The sequence below is a fragment of the Gymnoscopelus microlampas genome (genome assembly GCF_963454915.1).
Source record: "Gymnoscopelus microlampas genome assembly, chromosome: 17".
Lineage (NCBI taxonomy): Eukaryota > Metazoa > Chordata > Actinopteri > Myctophiformes > Myctophidae > Gymnoscopelus > Gymnoscopelus microlampas.
Genome location: NC_139954.1, coordinates 21,404,871 through 21,424,998, shown reverse-complemented (window position 1 = coordinate 21,424,998; position 20,128 = coordinate 21,404,871). Strand labels below are relative to the sequence as shown.

The 20,128-nt window shown below is 42.0% G+C and overlaps 1 protein-coding gene across 4 annotated transcripts; it reads left to right on the top strand.

The window, feature by feature from the left end:
- Nucleotides 1–61: 61 nt before the first annotated feature.
- rev1 (REV1 DNA directed polymerase) lies at nucleotides 62–17,878 on the top strand. 4 transcript variants are annotated; one of them, XM_084083703.1, is made up of 22 exons: nucleotides 62–368; nucleotides 2,680–2,755; nucleotides 3,410–3,542; nucleotides 5,080–5,248; nucleotides 5,735–6,292; nucleotides 6,399–7,339; nucleotides 8,460–8,558; nucleotides 8,679–8,795; nucleotides 9,519–9,645; nucleotides 9,774–9,902; nucleotides 10,126–10,280; nucleotides 10,373–10,492; nucleotides 10,621–10,841; nucleotides 10,960–11,132; nucleotides 11,223–11,452; nucleotides 11,566–11,756; nucleotides 12,176–12,448; nucleotides 12,817–12,916; nucleotides 13,006–13,205; nucleotides 14,611–14,761; nucleotides 14,887–14,989; nucleotides 15,941–17,878. In XM_084083703.1, exons 2-22 carry the CDS (start codon nucleotides 2,690–2,692, stop codon nucleotides 16,050–16,052), a joined length of 4,368 nt encoding a protein of 1,455 aa, XP_083939829.1. In that variant the 5' UTR covers nucleotides 62–368; nucleotides 2,680–2,689; the 3' UTR covers nucleotides 16,053–17,878. The 4 variants fall into 4 exon arrangements, with proteins under 4 accessions (XP_083939829.1, XP_083939830.1, XP_083939831.1 ...); XM_084083704.1 differs by lacking the exon at nucleotides 62–368 and adding an exon at nucleotides 1,918–1,976 and having other exon boundaries at nucleotides 13,006–13,169; XM_084083705.1 differs by lacking the exon at nucleotides 62–368 and adding an exon at nucleotides 1,918–1,976 and having other exon boundaries at nucleotides 14,647–14,761.
- The last annotated feature ends 2,250 nt before the right edge of the window (nucleotides 17,879–20,128 follow it).

Genomic DNA, 20,128 nt, shown 5'->3' with positions numbered 1-20,128 from the left:
CCCGGCAACGCTGGTGTGTGTGTGTGTGTGTGGCTGAGTAGGGAAGAGCGAAAAAGCGAGATCAGGCGGGCCAGAAATGGAGAGCAGCAGCACAGGGACTGGGAGGGCGAGCGAAATTCTTCAAGAGCCATGGTGGACGTATGACAAAATAATGGGACCACGGTTCAGTAGAATGCGCCTGTAGCTCAATTAAGTCAAGGTTAAGAAGTCGATCTAAACTGTCTCGTTGGGATCGTTTGGCGTCAGCTCTGGTGGTGTGATCTGCTGCTCCGTGTGTGACTGTGTGTGTGTGTGTGTGCACGACATTTAGGATCTGCTGGATCTCTGCAGAAGTCTGGCTAGCAAAGCCTGTTTGAGGGGATAAAAAGGTAAGCAAGTGACTGACTTCCGCTGGGGAACCGACACTACACTTTGAGCTGTTGTTTATTTACAACTGATGCGGATAACGTTAGGTTACATTTTGTTCACACTTATAGATCCGTGCAACCAGTTCATTGTCTGGTTGGTAGTTGTGCTGCAGACCGTTTTATGCACAGAAGACAATGTATAATTCACTTGCTGGAAATGACACAGTGTTGATCGTGTCGTGGCGCTGCGACACACATGATTAACTAACGTTACGGTTAGCTCACGTTTTTAGCCTGTCTACGGCTAGTGTGGTCAACACTACACGTTGCCTGGCTTCTTCTGGCTGGCACTGTGACTGACATGCTGGCTTTTAACCCAGCCTGGCTGTCTGTCTTGCCCGGGCTTGCCCTTGGTCAGGCTTGGTGAAACCACTTCTCCTGTCCTTGGGTTATATAGTTAGTAAAGGACAATGGTCAGCTACAGTAATTTACATTTAAAACAAATATATAAACAAATGTGTGCAAGTGCCTTGCACCTGCAGAGACACCAGTCCAGTCCATGTGTAGAACAGTTAAGCCACTTAATAAACTAGCTGCTGTTAAAATCAAGTAGTTCCTATATGCTTATTTCCTTATTGTAAATTAAAATATACTGACTAGTATTTTTTATAAATATTTCTACAACCAGTATTAACTTATTTGTTTATAACAGCTTTAGTCTCACCATCAAATTATTTTATAACATAAACACTTCTTATATGTCTGAATTTAACAAAAACTCCTTGCATTCTGGTCCTCAAGCTTGAATGTTACAATAGTATTACGCTAGAACTAATCCTGTTTATTCTCAGGTCAGGGTGCCCAGAGGTCCAACATGCCCTCAGTGACCCTGGGCTGTAAAATGAAAGAGGGCCACTTTGTGTAATTAGTCTAATTACAACAACACACACGTGTGTGTGTGTGTGTATATATATATATATATATATATATATATATATACATATATATATACACACACACACACACACACACACACACACACACACACACACACACACACACACACATATTGATAACATAGGTGTAAGAATGTACTATTAATATCATCTTTGTTTAAAAAATGTTTAAAAAAGTTTTTGTCCTTTAAAGTTGTGTCCAAGATTGAAAAACATAATTTAATCAGGCATAAACAACAGGTTTAGGTATATCCTAAGGTCCCCTGTCTCATTTCCTGGTTTAAAAAAAGGCGGGGAAGCTGCGAAAGCTCTGATAAGCTTTCTATTTTTTGATAAATGTACAAAATAATATTACTATCTGGTGTGTCCCAACCATAACATTTCAACTCCATGAGTCCTTCAAAATCCAAACTATACTATAAAAAATGTTTTAAAATGTGTAATTCTATTAGCAATAATAGAAATCAACTTTAAAAAATCAATTGTCTACACTACGACTGTGGAATGAAAGAAAAACAACAACATTTTGTCAACTCCGCCAGACTCCGTCAGATTAGTCCAACACTTCAGTATAAGTGTAGTCCTGTTTTTATCAGTGACCGTGATGTGTCCCCACTCTGGCTGGCTGTCATTTTACTGTCTACTCATGTACCTTCTTGCCAGAGCTGATCATGTAATACAAATAATAATCATTTATATACACACACACACACACACACACACACACACACACACACACACACACACACACACACACACACACACACACACACACACACACACACACACACACACACACTGTTGAAAGGGCCTGTTGGCATGTTCAGAAACATAGTCTGACCCATAAATGTAACTGTTCACCATAGCATATGGGTTGCATGAGTGGCAATACATACACTTGCCCAAGCCGAGCGTAGCATATTATTCATTCCAGACATTGTAATGGTTTAGTTTTAATCTGCTGTTTACATCAGGATTGTGTTTGATTGACGTTGTGTTCAGTCAGCTAAAATAAGAGTCCACACAATTGGCCCAACCCTGTAGTATGACAAGAGCAAAATGGCCACCATTCATTGTAAAATGACCTGCCACATAAGATATTAATTTGCAGTTACACTCTTAATAGGGAAGATATGTTGTGACCTGTCGTCCTTATCATGCCAAAGGTTTTAACTCTTTAACTTGAAGATTGATTGGTGGGTTTTGATTGAATGCATGGGGAACTGAACCCATCTCTTTGCTAATTAGTAATTACAATATAGTAACATCTATTATAATGTGCTGTCTTGACTTTTGTATAATTACTAATCTTGCTGGAGTTTTCTCTCTGCCTGTAGAATAGTAGATTATAAATATATTTTCAATAATCCTTTCAGGTGGCTCAGTATGAGTCGAGATGGATGGCAAAGGAAGAGAGCCAATGCCAGTGATGACAATGGTTGGGCTGAGAGGGTGAGTATCTCTGAGTATTCCTGTCGGTAAAAGCATTGCTCCTGTTATAAAGGGACACAGGTAATGCAAGAATACATTTAAATGCTTTAAATGCGCTGTAGTCACTCCCTCTGTCAATCAGATTTAACATATTTTCACATTCTTTGTTCATTCTGACACTGGTGTGTGTCGTCCTTTGGTAGCTAGAGCTACATAGGCTAACAGGTTATAAAAAGGATGAGTGTGAGAACTGTATTGCTGGATATGTTATACCTTTTGTACGTTATTTGATCTAAATGTACGTAGATAAACTGTGCAACAATGAGTTGTACATAGCTGAATGAATATATATTTTTAAAGCAGTGTGCTGCAACGTGTAGGTACGTTTTTAATGTTTTGCCATGCATTAACCATAAAACCAAAAGCTTTTTATTTGCGTTTTTAAGAGTGCCATGGTAGCTACATTTTTTGTTCATCAACTTAGGTGCTATTGTTTTTGTGCATCAACTTAAGAATGTTTTTTGTGGATATGATTTGTAATTTATATGTAGTTTTTAAAAAAAAAGAAGAAAGAAAACTAATCCATATTATTGGCCATTGAAGGCCAATGGTTCTGTCAAGCTAGAAGTCTCACCTACCTTTATCTTTTTGTCTTTGTTCCACTTCTGTCTGTAGGGGGGATACATGGCTGCCAAGGTGTCCAAGCTGGACGAGCAGTTTAAATTGGATGCACCGAGAGAAAAACAGAAGGATGGGGCGTGTTCCAACATCTTTAGTGGAGTGTCCATCTATGTCAATGGGTATACAGGTAACACTACTCCAGCTAATTGTAACACTGTTATGGAATCCGTTTTTCCGATTTCAGAAAGATCAGGCAGGCACTTTTAGCCTGATCTTCCTTTTAATATCATCCATTCATCCTTATGAAAGCTGTCATCTATATTCATAGACCTGCACAATAGAGTGAGGTCATCTAAAGTTCAGCTAATAGACATACGCGTTGGTGTACACTGTGCAAATTAAAGACAGGTTGTTGACAGTTCTGTCCAGCCGCCGCTGCTTTTGTTCTTTAAACTCAAATTGTCATACTTAACACTCTTTCTCATTATTTTCCCACACATTTCTCCTTTGGTCCGTTACTCTGCTGCCCACCCTTCTACACTAGCTTGCCCCATCTCTCTTTCCCATTGATCCATGCTTCCTGCTTGCCGCCTATATGCATGATAGACCGGATATATAAATCATCTCTTGAGAATAATCACAGCGTGAGGAAAGTCTGCTTGCAGCGTGCTCATGTTATAACTGCTGTGTTATTGATTTTAAGCCTTCATTCACTCTGTCTTTATGGAATCCCAAAATAATTATAACGGATTAGGGTTAGAAAATAATCTAACAGTACATTATATGAATATTAATACCTTTTTATGTGTGTGTGTGTGTGTGTGTGTGTGTGTGTGTGTGTGTGTGTGTGTGTGTGTGTGTGTGTGTGTGTGTGTGTGTGTGTGTGTGTGTGTGTGTGTGTGTGTGTGTGTGTGTGTGTGTGTGTGTGAGAGAGATAAAATAAAAAACGTTATTAATGGTCATTAAAGGAAGGGATCGAGGCCTTGAAAATATAATTAGGTTCAGTCAATTCATATCAACTGACACATTGAACAATTCACATCTTTGGGCTGTCAGTTATGTTTTTGTATTTTGCTACTCCTGACAAAAGTGGGAGAGAAAGTCATTGAACATAAGTCACAGGGTCAGGCCTACATGCACAAATCAAGGTTCCTGGTATGATGTTTTCTCCCTCTCAGGTAACAATCACATGACGTTTCTGCTAAATGAGCCAAGTTAGCCAACATTGTTAATGTGTATTTCTTGGTGGAAGTTGGAACGTATGCATTGGTTATGCTTGATTATATCCAGACCCTGTGTCTGGAAGGTGATTTGTTTCCTCCAGCATGTTTCATGTGCGTGACTTGGAGAAGATTGTGCAATGATATTTGCTTAAGACTGTTCATTTGCAGCCTGTGTTACTTTGATGTACGATTTACCTTGTATGGTAGAAGCTATGGTTCTGTGTTATATTTATTGTATTAAATAAAGTCTGATGCTTGAATCACCATTGAATTAATTTAACCTAATTTCAGATTTCACTTATACAGGGAAAGATTTTAGGCTTACCCCTTAGTCTGTGGAATGTCTGCCCTTGGCTTCAACTTGATGGTCTTTCCACCTTATTGGTTAGCCCATTTATCATGTTTATGGGCCTAGGTGACAAGCAGGATAACTTTCGTTAGTTCTTGCAATTTTTTTGGTTGTTTCGTTTTTTAACCACATGGCCTGTCGTTTTGGAATAGACCCGAGTGCAGATGAGATGCGGCGACTGATGATGCTGCATGGGGGCCAGTTCCATGTCTACTATTCTCGAGTCAAGACCACCCACATCATTGCCAATAATTTGCCCAACACCAAAATTCAGGAGCTCAAGGGGGAGAAGGTGGTCCGACCAGAGTGGATCACTGACAGGTTTGTTGAATTTGAAGTTAATGTACATTTTTGGGCTGTGCCGCAACAGCGGAGCCAGTCCAAAAGACGGACATGTTACAGACTGACTCATAGACTCTCAGTATGAAGGACTGCCCTAAAAGCTTAGCATTGGTTCTGTAATGCAGTTATTTATTTAATCTCTTAATTGTTTCCACTCAGTTTTATCCCCTACATTGAATATAGATGTCTCCAGACGTATCTATAGGCAGAGATCTCAGGTTGTCTGGCTACACATGCCAATGGAATTTGCTATGTACTTTCATGTTTCCCGGATGATGAACCCTGCTGATTTTTGTCCTTATGGCCTTTCCTTTAGCACCACCTTTTAGCCAAAATTTCAAATTGTACACATAATATCTAAAAATCTAACGGGCTGCCAGGAAATGTGGATCAGCAAGACATCTGGGGGGGCGCTAGCGGTGCTTTCAGTCTCTTTTAATTTGACATTTCTTCTTTTAAAAACAGCATCAAGGCTGGGCGTCTCCTGTCTCATCTGCAGTACCAACTCTACACTAAACAGAAAGGACTGAGCTTCCCGAGTGCAAATCTGCGTCAGAACCATGAGACAGCGGGACCCAGCCATACAGTGCCGCTACACAGTTTCCATCCAAACCTTCAACCGCCACAGGGCAGCATGAAGGGTCCTGTCCTCAACCACGAGCAGCCCTTATCCAGTCGGCAAAATAACTCCCCCAGTCCCAACTGCAACCAGTTGCGTCCAGACAACTTCCACCCTCAACCTGGCTGTCTCAATCCCCAGTCAATCCATTTGGCATCCATCCATCAGGGCCCTCAGGCCAGGCACAACAGTGCACACCCAAAACACTACGGTGCATTACACCCTGTCTCTAAACCAAGCACCATGTTGAACTGCATCCGGCCACCGCCACCTTACAGCCACACAAAGTCAAGTTTCATGCCCTCTAATCCCAGTCTCCAGTGCAAACCAAGCCACACACCACCTCAGACCACCTTGTCCTTCAATTCCCTCCAGCATAGCTACAGGGAACGGGACATAAAATTGTGAGTTTTCTTTTAAATGTTTTCTGTACATATTGTCAGTGTTTTGTCATTATCAAGACACATATTTATCATTTCTTTCTCTTGTTGATCTCTTTCTGTTTCACAGAAATGGATCACATGGACAGACCTCTTTAGACTTGACGCTCCACTCTAAAATGAATGGAGTGCAACAGTGGAGAAGTGAAGATCCCTGTGATGTTAGAGCCCTGCAGGGGTCAAAGGAAACACCCCTAACCAATGGACATACTCACCCTGTCAATGGTGCCTTAAAGCCTCTGGATCTTTCCCCTAATCTTGATCAAACTACTTGTGACAAGGACATGCCCCGATGCAGACTCAAGAGCCCAGAGTATAAACCCACAAGCCCCCCAGTGCACCACCAGTCCAAACCCACAAGCCCCCCAGTGCACCACCAGTCCAAACCCACAAGCCCCCCAGTGCACCACCAGTCCAAACCCACAAGCCCCCCAGTGCACCACCAGTCCAAACCAGACCCATACATTTTCCCCCACAGCCCTCCAAGGCCTGACCCTTCCCTCGTTTCTCCGCCCTTGGCCAACTCGCAGACAGCCAGTGAACAGAGAGCCAAACCCCCACCACCTACATATCAGGAGGCCATTGCCACTAAAGGCTCCCACCCATCGCCACCTCATCCATGCACTCAGCCGCCAAATCAGTCAGACTCTATCCCTGGAAAGACCTATTCCTCCTCTGCCTCCCTTTCGTCCTCTGCTGTTCGATTGAATGGAGGTCACCACAATGCCTTTTCATCGAACTCCACCTTGCCAAAAGCAAACGACTTATCAGCCAGTACCTGTCCATCTAATACTCCCGCCAACAAAAGCGTGTCGTCTGTGGAACAGATGGCGGCGCAAACGGAGGGTATTATCTCGGAGTTCTACTCTCACTCACGCTTTCACCAGATCTCCACGTGGAGAATTGGTTTCTCAGAGTACGTCAATGAACTGCATAGCAGACGACGGACAGCAGGGAGAGCCACCTTTCCCGGCAAAGACCGACTGAGGACGTGTGCGGCCGAGAGCCAAGGTAGGAAAGGCATGCCAATTGTGGATTAATGTTGCTTTTCCCTATAGATAAGTTCTCTTCAACACTCAGACCTCCTGTGCTCATAGTCTGTTTGCAGGCTTTAATATCTCAAGACATGTCATTGGATGGATTCAAACCACACATAACGTAGCCATTCTGTGACTGTCACAGGTGTAATCAGCACTACTGATATGAGATAGAGCATAGTCTGTTCTCTCAATTATTTGTATTTACTCATGTCTTGCAACCCCCCCCATCTCATTGAAGGCCTATTAATGATGTTGATGTGGACATGCACGCAATGCGTGTTCTGTAATTTAGGTTGGGAAGACAATGTATGCATATTGCTGTATTCTGGATCGCTGTATGATTATGAAAAATATTATCTTGTGATTACAGTTTCATTGCAAGCAGCATTACACATTAAATACCTATTCTGTGTGTGGTGCCAAGGGTATACATAAACAAATCAAATGCGTTGATGATGTGATACTTGATGAGTGATGAGTCTAAATCAGGGGTTGGCAACCTTTTTGACATGAAGCGCCATGGATTTATTTTCTTGTTTGTCAGCGTGCCATATCAATGTTACACCACATCAAAATAAAATATTTATATTTATAAAATACAGATTTTGATTGTCCATAAAAACCCCCGTTCTTCTTTTGAAATATGTTCTGTCACACCAGGACTTTGTAATGATCATTAGATTCCCAGACTCCCTCCCCAGTCAGAGTTCAGAGTTTGAATTAATGTAGAATTATGTGCAGGATGCAATTTGCATACAGATGTGAGGGGACTTAAAAGGTTTCTGAAAAAAAGTTATTTTAAGTCCTCTTTCTCGCACTTATGCCAGTGATTACCCTCCCCTGTGCCAATGTTGGCACCCTTGCCTAAGGTTGCCTACCCCTGGTCTAACTACTCGAAGCTCGCTCAGTAGTGATCTGTCAGACCATGTGAACACCTGATTAGCCAGTGCACTCGCAGCAAAAAATGGAATCCAGTATTTGTGATTAGCATATCGCAGCAGACAAACATCTTAATCTCATTCATATACTATTAATTGCATAGCCCTACTCACTATGTCTTCCTCTATACGCTTTGTGTGTATTTGTGTTAGGTACGTTGGCATCTCTAAGTGTCAAGACCTGCATCTTTCATGTGGACATGGACTGCTTTTTTGTATCTGTGGGGATCAGACATCGACCAGAGCTAAAAGGCAAGGGCCGATCTACTGTTTGTCTAGAACCAACACATTCTCATGGCACTATAATATTACACAAACGTCCAATCAAACCCATGCGGTCCTAAATACATATATTTCCTGGTATTCTCGCAGGGAAACCGGTAGCTGTGACCAGTAACCGCGGGCCAGGTCGTGTGGCTCTTAGACCTGGGACTGATCCTCAGCTGGAGCAGCAGTACTACCAAAGGAAGAAATCCCTTGCTCAGTCTGGTGAGGTTGTCGTGCCCTGTCCATTTCACACTAACAGATGTGCACAACCCTTTCTTAATTGTTGAATAATCAGTGGGTTGCATGAAGAAAATTATTGATTATCCAGATAGGTAATTAATGTGCCAACAGGGTGCCCAATGCAGCACATTTTCCTATTGGCAGGGTCAAACCCGAGTGGCTGCATGCCACTCTGGCAGGTTTGTGTAGATATTAGGAGTTGTCAAATAGTAAATATTGTTCTTGGAGACAATATTGTGTCTCTGTATTAGCCATTTATTTACGCAATCTTAAATTGCGAATGCATTTTCTTCTCCATCAGAGCCCACATCCCTTAACCATTGGTCTCCCTCACTCCACCTGACTCCCACCCTTACTCATTAAGTTGAGTTGGTTAACATGTGAGCATTTATGATGCATTGCCACTGCAAGGATCATCATTTAGCGAGTTGAAAAGGCAGCCTATTTTGCTCCATACTGAGAGCAGTAAATTAGTTTGGTAACAATGGAAGGCTTAAGATTCAGCAGATACAAGCAGTAGACCTGCACCCTAAAATCAATGATGAAACAGTCGTAGTCCCAAAAGAAGAAAAAGTAAATTCCTGAATCATGAATGATCATGAATGAATAAAATGATAAAATCCCTACTTCAAACAAGTGATGCAAATGCTTCTCATGTTTTGCTGTGTCTGGCTATACTGAATGCACCCTTGTTCTGTGTGTCAGAGAGTCATGATGGGAACCTAGTGGGAACGTTGCCACCAGAGAGTCCTGTCGTCCACACAAACGGAGTGGACCAGGACATTGCCACACTCTCCATGGCAGAGATTGCATCCTGCAGCTATGAGGCCAGGTAATATAGATGAACAGAAACAAATTATCACCCACCATTTTTCCTGATCTTGTACATTTTAAATACATTTATTTATAAGTAGTCTGTGATACTGGGATCGTTGATGTCTGGTTGGTTGCATCTCTCAGGCAGGCGGGGGTGAGGAATGGGATGTTCTTTGGCAAGGCCAAACAACTGTGTCCTGCCCTACAGTCCGTCCCATATGATTTCGAGGCTTACAAAGATGTGGCTCTCACCATGTATGAAATCCTAGCCAGGTAAGAAGTGAGACTCCTCCTTTATCTACACTGCAAAATCCTCGCTTTTAATTTAACTCGGATTTTACAAATTTGTACAGATTTACAAATAGATAAATTACCAATCAGGCTTCTTGTACTGTGTATTAATTGAGCTGATCTTCCATTCTCTGTCTCCATCCGTCTCTCCTTCTCCTGTGTCACACATTGTACGAATCAAACCTCTCCTCCATGTCCTTTGCAGTTATACATATGACATTGAGGCACTGAGCTGTGATGAGGTGTTGATAGATGGTGCCTCCTCGCTATCCGAGTTGGGTGTTGGCCCAGAAGAGCTAGCCAGAGCCATCAGAACAGACATCAAGGAGAAGACGGGTTGCTCTGCCTCAGTGGGCATGGGTGAGTGAGTGGGTCCCTCGTGGACCTCTTATCTCTGTTAATAAAATACATCTAAATCCTAGGAAACCAATTATGGCATTTCACCTATCCAGGGTCCAACATCCTGTTGGCGCGGTTGGCGACCCGAAAGGCCAAGCCAGATGGGCAGTACTTCCTGAAGTCAGAGGAAGTGGATGATTTTATCAGGGACTTGTCAGTGACCAGCCTGCCAGGTAGAAACGACACCACCTGCTGGTCATTCCTACGAATACAGTACAATAAGGCCTTCTTTTTGGGTCAGAGTAAATATTCAAGTTAATACAAAAGACATATTAATTGACACTATTTGCCTCTGTTTTAGGTGTGGGGCCTGTTATGGGTAGAAAGTTGGCTGCAATGGGTGTGAAATCTTGCAGTGACCTCCAGCAGGTGACTATAGCTCAGCTGCAGAAGGCGTTTGGACCCCGCACCGGAAAAACGCTCTACCGCTTCTGCAGGGGCTTGGATGACCGACCAGTCCGCTACGAGAAAGAAAGGAAGTCTGTCTCTGCAGAAATGAACTACAACATCCGCTTCACAGGGGTTCGATTGGATTAACTCTAATTTACTTATTTTTTCGTTCACCATTAACATGCTATCTCTTCTTTCCCATTTTATTTAATCTGTTTTTAACACCTTTTTAATTTGATATTCTGAACAGAATGACGAGGCAGAACGTTTCATGACCAACCTGTCCATGGAGGTTCAAAAGCGTCTCCAGGAGGCAGGGTTACGGGGTCGCAAAGTGACCCTGAAGGTCATGATTCGCAAGGCGGGAGCCCCCGTAGAGCCGGCAAAGTACGGTGGTCATGGCATATGTGACAACCTAGCCAGGTAAATGAAACATCACCAAAAATAACTATTATAAAAGACACTGTGTGGCGTCTGTCTGCATGTCATCGACCTGTCTCCTTAATCTGTCAGGAGTGTGACACTGGCCCAGCCCACTGACAGCGGCCAGCTTATCGCTTCAGCTGTCATCAAGTTGTCCCACGCCATGAAGCTGCAGGCTCCGGATCTGAGGGGGGTGGGGATCCAGATGCAGCTTCTTGAAGGAGCTCACTCTGTCGCTCAGGACCCCACAGGACCCCAGAAACGCTCCATCAAAGACATGTTTCTTGGCCAGAAAATCACTGTCCAGTCCAAGAACACAGGTCTGTATATTACAGTGGTTCTCTTGTGTGTTGTTTGTCTGCGTACTGTCTACGTGCTTTCAAGTCATGTGTATTGGTCTCTGACTTATTGGAATCCAATACCAACATTACAGCTGCTGCTGAACCCACCACAAATCAGGAACAAACATCCTCCACCGCAGCCCCATCGTCAGGCGCCTGTCCCCATGCTCTGCCCCCTTCTGAGCCAATTGCCGGGACAAGCAAGGAACCACCTGTGACACAGACGCCACACCGTACACGATCCCGTCTCAACTTGAGCATTGAAGTTCCTTCCCCCTCACAGGTAAAGTCTTCATAGAAGTCCCACATCTATGGTTTTCCAGTTTAACCCATTAAGACCTGGAACTGTGTCATTTTTAGATTTGAGTGCCGCGCTATGAGCTTGTAGATCTGCTATTTTTTTTAAATCGTGAAAATGGCGCAAATCCTCTGAATATATATATTTTTAAAGCGAACATTTTTAACTGAAATCTTTGCTTCTGGGGGTCCCTGGAACAAAATATTTTGATGGGGGTCCGCGGCCAAATACATATCATTTTGGGGGTCCTTGACATGAAAAGGTTTGAGCACCACTGATATAGAAACATACGTTTTTCAGAATACTGTTGAGATTTAGGAGATTGTAGAATCGGCTTCAGGTCTCAATGGGTTAATTGTGTCGTCATTTGACTTTTACACATCATATGCCTTCATGATTGACAGGTGGACCGGTCTGTGTTGGAGGCCTTGCCTGCAGAGCTGAGGGAGCAAGTGGAGCAGTCATGGACTCATCGAGAAGGAACAGCCAACAGTACCCTGCACCGTTCCCCCAGTCCACAGACCTCCCGTGCACTTCCTCTTCCCACCTCTCCTCCACCTCCGCCCTCCACCTCAGTTCTTCCACTGTTCACACAACCAGTAGGCACCCTGGTTTTGCAGATCCCAGACCAGACAGGCTCTACGGGCATCGTACTGGAGCTTCCTGATTTTTCCCAGGTACCACTCTTTACTCATTGACCGGGCTCAATGAAAGGTTGAATGTGTCTTGCATCGTGGTGCGTTTACATGCCTGTTTGATTGAAGGCTGTTAAATATGTTTGTCTTTTTACCATGTTTAAGAGTGCCTGAAGACTTCTTCTGGTTCCTGGTTAAAATGTTGTTGGTGTTGAGTGTTGAATGCCATCTCCACACACTTTCAGCCTGTTTCCTACTCATATTGCAGCTTGGGAGCCTTTTGGATTTAAAATGTTAATTTAATAAATAGATTCTGGGTGATTTTTTTTTAAAATATTATGGTTATTTTGTATTTGGAAATTGGTAACGGGTGATACATTTAACTCAATCACTTGGTTATCTGGCTGTAGGTTGACCCGGACGTGTTTGCTGCTCTCCCCAAGGAGCTTCAGGAAGAGCTGCGCTCTGCATACAACCGCAGACAGAATGTCCATCCCCAGGGGAAGATGGGTAAGTGCCAGCACCAGAGAGTTTAAGGCTTTATGTCCCGTTTTGGTATACTGCAGCTTTCTGATGTGATGCATGTTTTTTACCCACAGCTGAGCAAAGGAATCCACTATTGCAGTTGAAGCAGTCTGGAGTTGGTATTGGTCGTGTGAAACGGCGATACAAGAGGAAGAATGCTGTGAGTCCTGCTAAGAAAGGAATATCCCCTTTGAAGATGCGTCACACAGGAAATAGCCCAGTCAAACTCCTACCACCTGTTCGAAGATCCAAGGATGCAGTCAGTGGACTGAAGGTAAGCCCAGAAGCATTGTACACTTGATAAAGTCATAATTTATGGTATGGACTGGGAATGTATATATTTTTGTCTCTTCAAAATATGAGCAATATGCATACTGCAAAGGGCTGCAAGTTATCTCTAATTTCTATCCCTATTTGTATTGCAGGGCCATCTGATTGGTTAGGTCAGTGGTTCTCAAAGTGGGGTCTGGGGACCGCCAGGGATCTCTATGGGTGTTCCAGAGGGTCCCCAGCCTAATTAGTTAATATAGCATCAAAATCTGTTTAACCACTTTAACCCTATATACATCAGCTATTTGGAAATAGCAGATCTAGATCTGCTATTATCTGATCTGCTGTAACTCAAATCTTGTGTGGGAGTCCCTGGCAAAAACTCATTTCAGATGGGGGTCTGAGGCCAAATACATGTGAATTTGGGTGTCCGACATGAAAATGTTTTGGAATCACTGGGTTAGGTTATTATTTATCACCTATAGTGAAACCGTTCTAAGTAATCTGATAGTGTCTACTGTCTACCTGGTAGACAGTAGACACTATCAGATAAAATGGTCACTTAATGTGTGTAATGTGTGGTAAACTCTACCACACATTACACACATTATTATACAAACATAAGACATGAAAAATATGAACCATATCATATGTAACATATAGTAAAAACATATACAGTAAGTGACTTGGGAGGACATGTAAAAACCATCAGGTTGAAATATCATCATATATGGTTAGGTGCCTCTAACTAATCTAAAAAGGGGACATTGAAGACATCAGTCCATACAAGCACACAGATAGAATGATCCAGTCGGGTGTGAACGATTAATTGCCCTTAAGAATTTACTCGATTAAATGTATCAATTCTCAATTAATTAAAAAAGTGTATATCTGTCAGTCAGTCAAATATTTTTTGGGGGGGCTAGTGAAAGTTACAGATATGGTGTGTGTGATATCTGTGATTACTGAGTTTACCATAATCACAGTAATCCTTAATCATATTCCATCATATCAAGGGCTTTTGGAGAGAAATGTGACAGACCCCATAGAGCACTCCAGAGGGAAGGTGTGTGTGTCTGTGTCTATCTGATGCTCGTTGACGCTCGTTAATGTTATATACATCAAGGCAATTATGTTTCTGCACTCAGTTTCAGACAAGAATTTTCCTTTCTGTCCTAAAAAACGCTGCTTATCAATTAATCGATCGATAAGGTTATCAACTATCAATTAATTAATTAATCTATCATTTGCATCCCTAGAACGGAGCTCAGAAGGCGCATTAAAATCCCAAACATATAGATGAGATAAATGAATGATGTGCATAGAATGTCAAAACTGAAGATTTATTATGGTGAAACATCAGTCAAGTTTATGTGGAACTTGACTAAACCACTGCTCCCTTTACCCAGACTGAAAATGGTCCCTCCACGTCATCTCTAAAACAGGACATACCAGAGACTCTGCCTAAATTCACCCCACGCCCTGCTCCAGCCCTGGCTGGAGCCTACAACCTAACAGACATCAGAACACTCCTGAGGGAATGGGTCACTACCATATCAGGTAATAACTGACAGCTCCACTGTGGTCACCTGAAAATGCATGTGGTTTGTATGTATAGTTTGTGAGTGTTGGGGAAGGTGTGTGTTTATTTAATTTATTTTATGCATCCTCTCTCTTTCTCTCAGAACCCATGGAGGAGGACATTCTACAGGTAGTGAAATACTGCACTGATCTAATAGAGGATAAAGACCTGGAGAAGCTGGACTTGGTCATCAAATACATGAAACGGTAGGTACAGCAGAGGCGTACCCACTGTAGAGGCAGGACTGGCGGCCGCCTGCCCTACTAAGGTCTCGCCTCTCTAGAAAAATAAAGTAAAAGACTGACTGAAAAACAGAGAGAATAGAGGCCGTCGGGCCATTAGCTCCGCCTCCCATGCGCTGACACGAGACGGGTGAGACATGAGACTGCAGTCTTTAGCAATACCCGTCTCATTCACACGGGCAGGCAGCCAATCACCACCGTATCCATTCAGAGATTAGTGATGCGCGGGTCGGGTTTTTTCATGACCCGCCCCGCCACGGAACCCAACCCGCCTCGCGAACCCATATATAAATCTATGGCTCAACCCGCCCTGCGGGTCGTACCTATAATTCTGTAAAATCATGGTTAGAAAATAATCCCCAAGTGTATTCAAACTGTTTTATTGTTATTATTCTTATTCTTATTAGGAATAAAGACAAAACAAGAGCATGTGATTTATTTATTTTTTTGCGTGTGAGAGCGGCTGACCCGCAGCCCACATAATTGCCTCTGAAATTCTGACTCGACCCACCCGCACCACGGGTCAACCCGCGCACCACTAATAGCGATGCAAATGTAAGGGTTAGGGTTAGGGGGGGCAAAAGAAATCTCGCCTGCAATACATGTAATTCCTGGGGACGCCACTGAGGTACAGTCCAACAGCCTCTGTTGTAATCATATTTATGGACCAAACATCAGTATTTCATCTTCTCCAAAGTGTGTGTGTGTGTGTGTGTGTGTGTGTGTGTGTGTGTGTGTGTGTGTGTGTGTGTGTGTGTGTGTGTGTGTGTGTGTGTGTGTGTGTGTGTGTGTGTGTGTGTGTGTGTGTGTGTGTGTATTTATTCATTACAAATATTTCTTTTTTTTTACTTATCAATGGAGTGATTACTGTGACACATATTACCCAGGTCTTATGACACTTATTTATGTTTACAGGCTCATGCAGGAGTCGATAGAGTCGGTATGGAGCATGGCTTTTGACTTCATCCTGGACAATGTGCAGGTGGTCGTGCAGCAAACGTACGGTAGCACCCTGAAGATCATGTAAAAGAAGAGAAGTCCAATTTCTCTTGAAGCTTAATTTATCCTCTGTCGTACTACGGGGGATAAATTAGCCTTTATTCCCCATTACATCATCACTATTTGTTCTGCCACTGTTACCAGTTGACCCGTCAATGGAGGAGGTATTATGACACTGAAAAGATGTTTTTCTACGATGATTACATCAGCGGAAAGAGTTCTGTGGTACGGAGATCTCACAACGGGACCTCCTTCTTCTCACTGTGATATCACAGAACATTAGGCTACAATAAGACTACTAATTATTCTAAGGACAGACACTATGACAATATCTTTCTATATGATACAACAATTCGACTCTGTCACTATAGGACAGAGGGAGGATAGTATTTTATACGTTTTTCCCATTATTCACTCTACTCTCTCCGAGGGACAAATCACGCAGCGTAAGAAGGGCTGGAACCTTCCTCCTAATAAACACATCAACCTCATCAAAACCAGATATTTGCATATTAGCAACATTGCAAAAATCATTCAACTTAATTATTACATACAGTAAATGATGCATGGACTACATTTTTAAAATCATACAATATTTGTATGCACATTGCATTTTGATTTTATTTAGCCATGCCAGAGTCTTTATCAGCTTAAATATCTCTGCCAAGGGGGATGGGGGGTTTTCATATGGATCATGGGCGATTTTGTTTTCTCCTTGCAATGCCCAGCTTTGAATGAGCCACCTTTTGTACACCAACCAGGAAATATGTGGAAATGGAAAGTACAACATATTCATTCATTTTCTGTTTTTCATCATTCTACAATATTGGACCGTGAATTATCCAAGAGGCAGACACAATATGGTCTGCTGCGTAACTGTTGTGATTTTCCTTGTATCTTCTGCAAAAAAAAGTGCCAAACTTTGTTGTTATAGCATGTAAATAAGGTTTCCAAATCCTTCTTGTTAAAAGTTTCAAAACAAAGTGTATGTAGAGGTTTTTTCCTCTTGTATTGTTTACAAATAGTGTATTCTTAGTAACTGTCTTTACTTCTAAATCTATTCGCTCCTTAACTGTTTCATGATCAGTGTGCAAACATGGAAATTTAGAAGCTGGCCAAAGCACTTAACATATAGCCAGGAGGTTGGTTGTTGATTTCTCATAAGCACTCTAATTGGAGGTGTGGAGAGGGGTTATGGCAAATTGGCAATTAAGGAATAACCTATGCATTTCATGATTGTTCCACATATAAGTGGGATGCCCCCTCTTCTGGCATGTAACAATGTCTGGAATGGATCTCAGTATTCTAAAGTGGCTTTCCCACCTGTCACATAAATCAATAGGACTGTTTTCTTTTCTTTTTTTACATAGGAACAAAAGATCTTCTAACACTATGCGCCCTATTTTCTGTTCCTGTGTAAATAAAGCCAGAGAGATGCCCTCATCATTGTCATTCCTATAATGTAAAGATGGCTGAACAGTAACAAGGACAAGAAGCCAAATACTCATAACAGGGGCATAACTCTTTTTGTGATGTCATCATGTAAGTCGATAATCATGCAGCATAGGTAAGGATGATGTGTGACACGGTTGTTCAAAATAATATCCATGTATGGGAACACGATCATTCAATGTAAGACATTTTGAATACTGGTCAAATGAATGTAACTTAAACCACAGCAGACTCAACTTTCAAGAGCTCGCTTCTCCTCACCTGCCATGTCTTTTCAAAAAGGGAATGGCCAGGGTTCAAATTGGTCAGTATGTCCTACCACAACTGGCCTGTGCCTGAAGACCTGAAGCTGTGACATCATTTGTATGTTTTCTAAATCTTGATAATAAACTTTAAACTCTGCTTTAAATGTGTTGATGTTTGAGCCCCATCTATTGTGAGCAGTGGTGGAAAGTAGCTTATGTACATTTACTCAAGTACTGTACTTCAGTACACATTTTCAGTACTTTCACTTTACTTGAGTGTTTCCATTCTTCAGTACTTATAGTATACTACTGAATACTTGTATTCGACTACATCTCAAAGGCAAATGTACTTTTTTTCTCCAGTACTTTTATTTGACAGCCTAGTTACTTTTCAGATTTAAATTATTAATAACATACATTAACCACTTAAGCTCTATTTTATCTACAAGCTAAAAATACGTGAGTACTTTTACTTTGGTAAGTCTATTTTGATGCCAATACTTCTGTTCTTTTACTCAAGTAATTTTTTTAACTAGTCCATACCATTTTAAGAAAGCTGATTAGGCCTACTTCCACCACTGATTGTGAGTGCTGGATTGGTGATGGTAAGTTTCACATTTTGTGAAAGAAAAATACATAACACATAATAGCATAGATATCTGGCGTTGTTCGAGGTTATGAAAGTGCAAGCATCAACCACAGACTTTAAAATGGGCATCATCAACTAACTGACTAGCAGGCAGCACTGTGTGAAGTCAGTTTGTCAAAAGTCTCCATGCATCAAGTTGGATGACTAAACATTTGACTTACGATTTCAAAATAAAGGTATACTACTGCCGGATGATAGTGTTTTCAGTAGTGACGGGTGTGTTACGCAAGATACTCGTCGCAGTATTGCCATGTCTGCTATTATAAGCGACTTATATTGGCAGTTGTGGGTTGCGTTTTTTACGGGGCCAGAGCTCAGCTCTGGACCTGTTTTATTATTCACTTTATTTTAGTTCTTCTGCCACTTTTCGCAGTTCTGGCTGAACCGTGCTGTCGCTTTTTACGAAACTCGGCCATATGGTAGATGGTCATGAAAAACGATCAAGAAATAATTCTCACAATCTTTCGTCCAAAGGTGGCGCTATAGCACTCAATTGAAAATGCCAACTTTGAACAGGTACAACTCATGCCCTGTTTGACCTACAACCATGAAACTTCGATACAGACATGCGTCTCTTCATGCCCGACAACCTTCGTGGTCTGACTTTTGACCTCTGACCTTTAGATCGCCCACCATTTTGAATTATATGAAAAACAGCCATTGGCTCATAACTTCTGCATTTTTTCACTTATGGAAAATCCGCCGCTTTTGTTTTGTCGGCAAAGGTCCTAAGTTCATGTGTAAAATGTTTCGTGCAGATTACTCAAAAATCCCAGGAGGAAATAGATTTTAACTATTGCAGTTTTATGAAAATTATTCATCTGCCCCTAACACATACATGCAAGACTCACATTTCTTTGAAACGTTGCAGTAATGTAGAGAGTCATTCCAAATATCACTGAAACCAATCTCACTCCAATTGGCCAAAGGGGGGCGCTATAGCAATTTTTTTTAAATGCAAACTTTAAACAGGCAAAAGTCATGCCTCGTTTGGCCGAAAGTCGTGAAACTTGCTTACACTTGTGCCTTGACTCATGAGGAACACATCTATCGCTTTGACCAGTAAGCTCCGCCCTTAGATTGTCCGCAATTTTGAGCAGTTTGAAAAACACTTAAACCCAGGATTTTTCAGCTATTTGCGTGAAACTGTATCATCTGTGTGATCTCCTTTTTCACAGATTCTTGTCTGTTGGTCCAATGGCGTCTCCCTTAAATAAGTGCCTCACAATCTCAAGGTCGCCAGTTCAAGTCTCACTTGATGCAGACTTCATTTAAGTTGAATTGCAAACAACATGACTGTATCAATGAATACATGTGCAAATGGTAAAGATAACCTGAAATGCTTATTTGAGAGTACGTTTTTTCAATGTATGACATACTTAATTCTGAAAATAGCCGATCTACAATCTCAAAACTTTTCAGATAGCAACGTGTTTCTGAGCTTGTAGATCGGCTGCTTTCACTGTTTTCGGTTGCGAGGAGACATACAATTTCTCTATTGGTAAATGGTTTGTGAACGAGTGATCTTAGTGTTGGCTTGGTTCATGACAGAAGGCAAGAGTTTATGATCTTCAACAGACAACATCAGCCTGGACAAAGCTATAGCACTGTAGGTAGTGTTGCAGCCTATTAGTCCGAGGGTTGAGAGTTCGATTCCTGTTAAAGGCAATAGGTTGAGATGTCCAATCAATCCATTCTGTTTCCATCTCTCTCTCTCTCCAATCTATTCCGTTTCCATGTGTCTCTCTCTCTCCAATC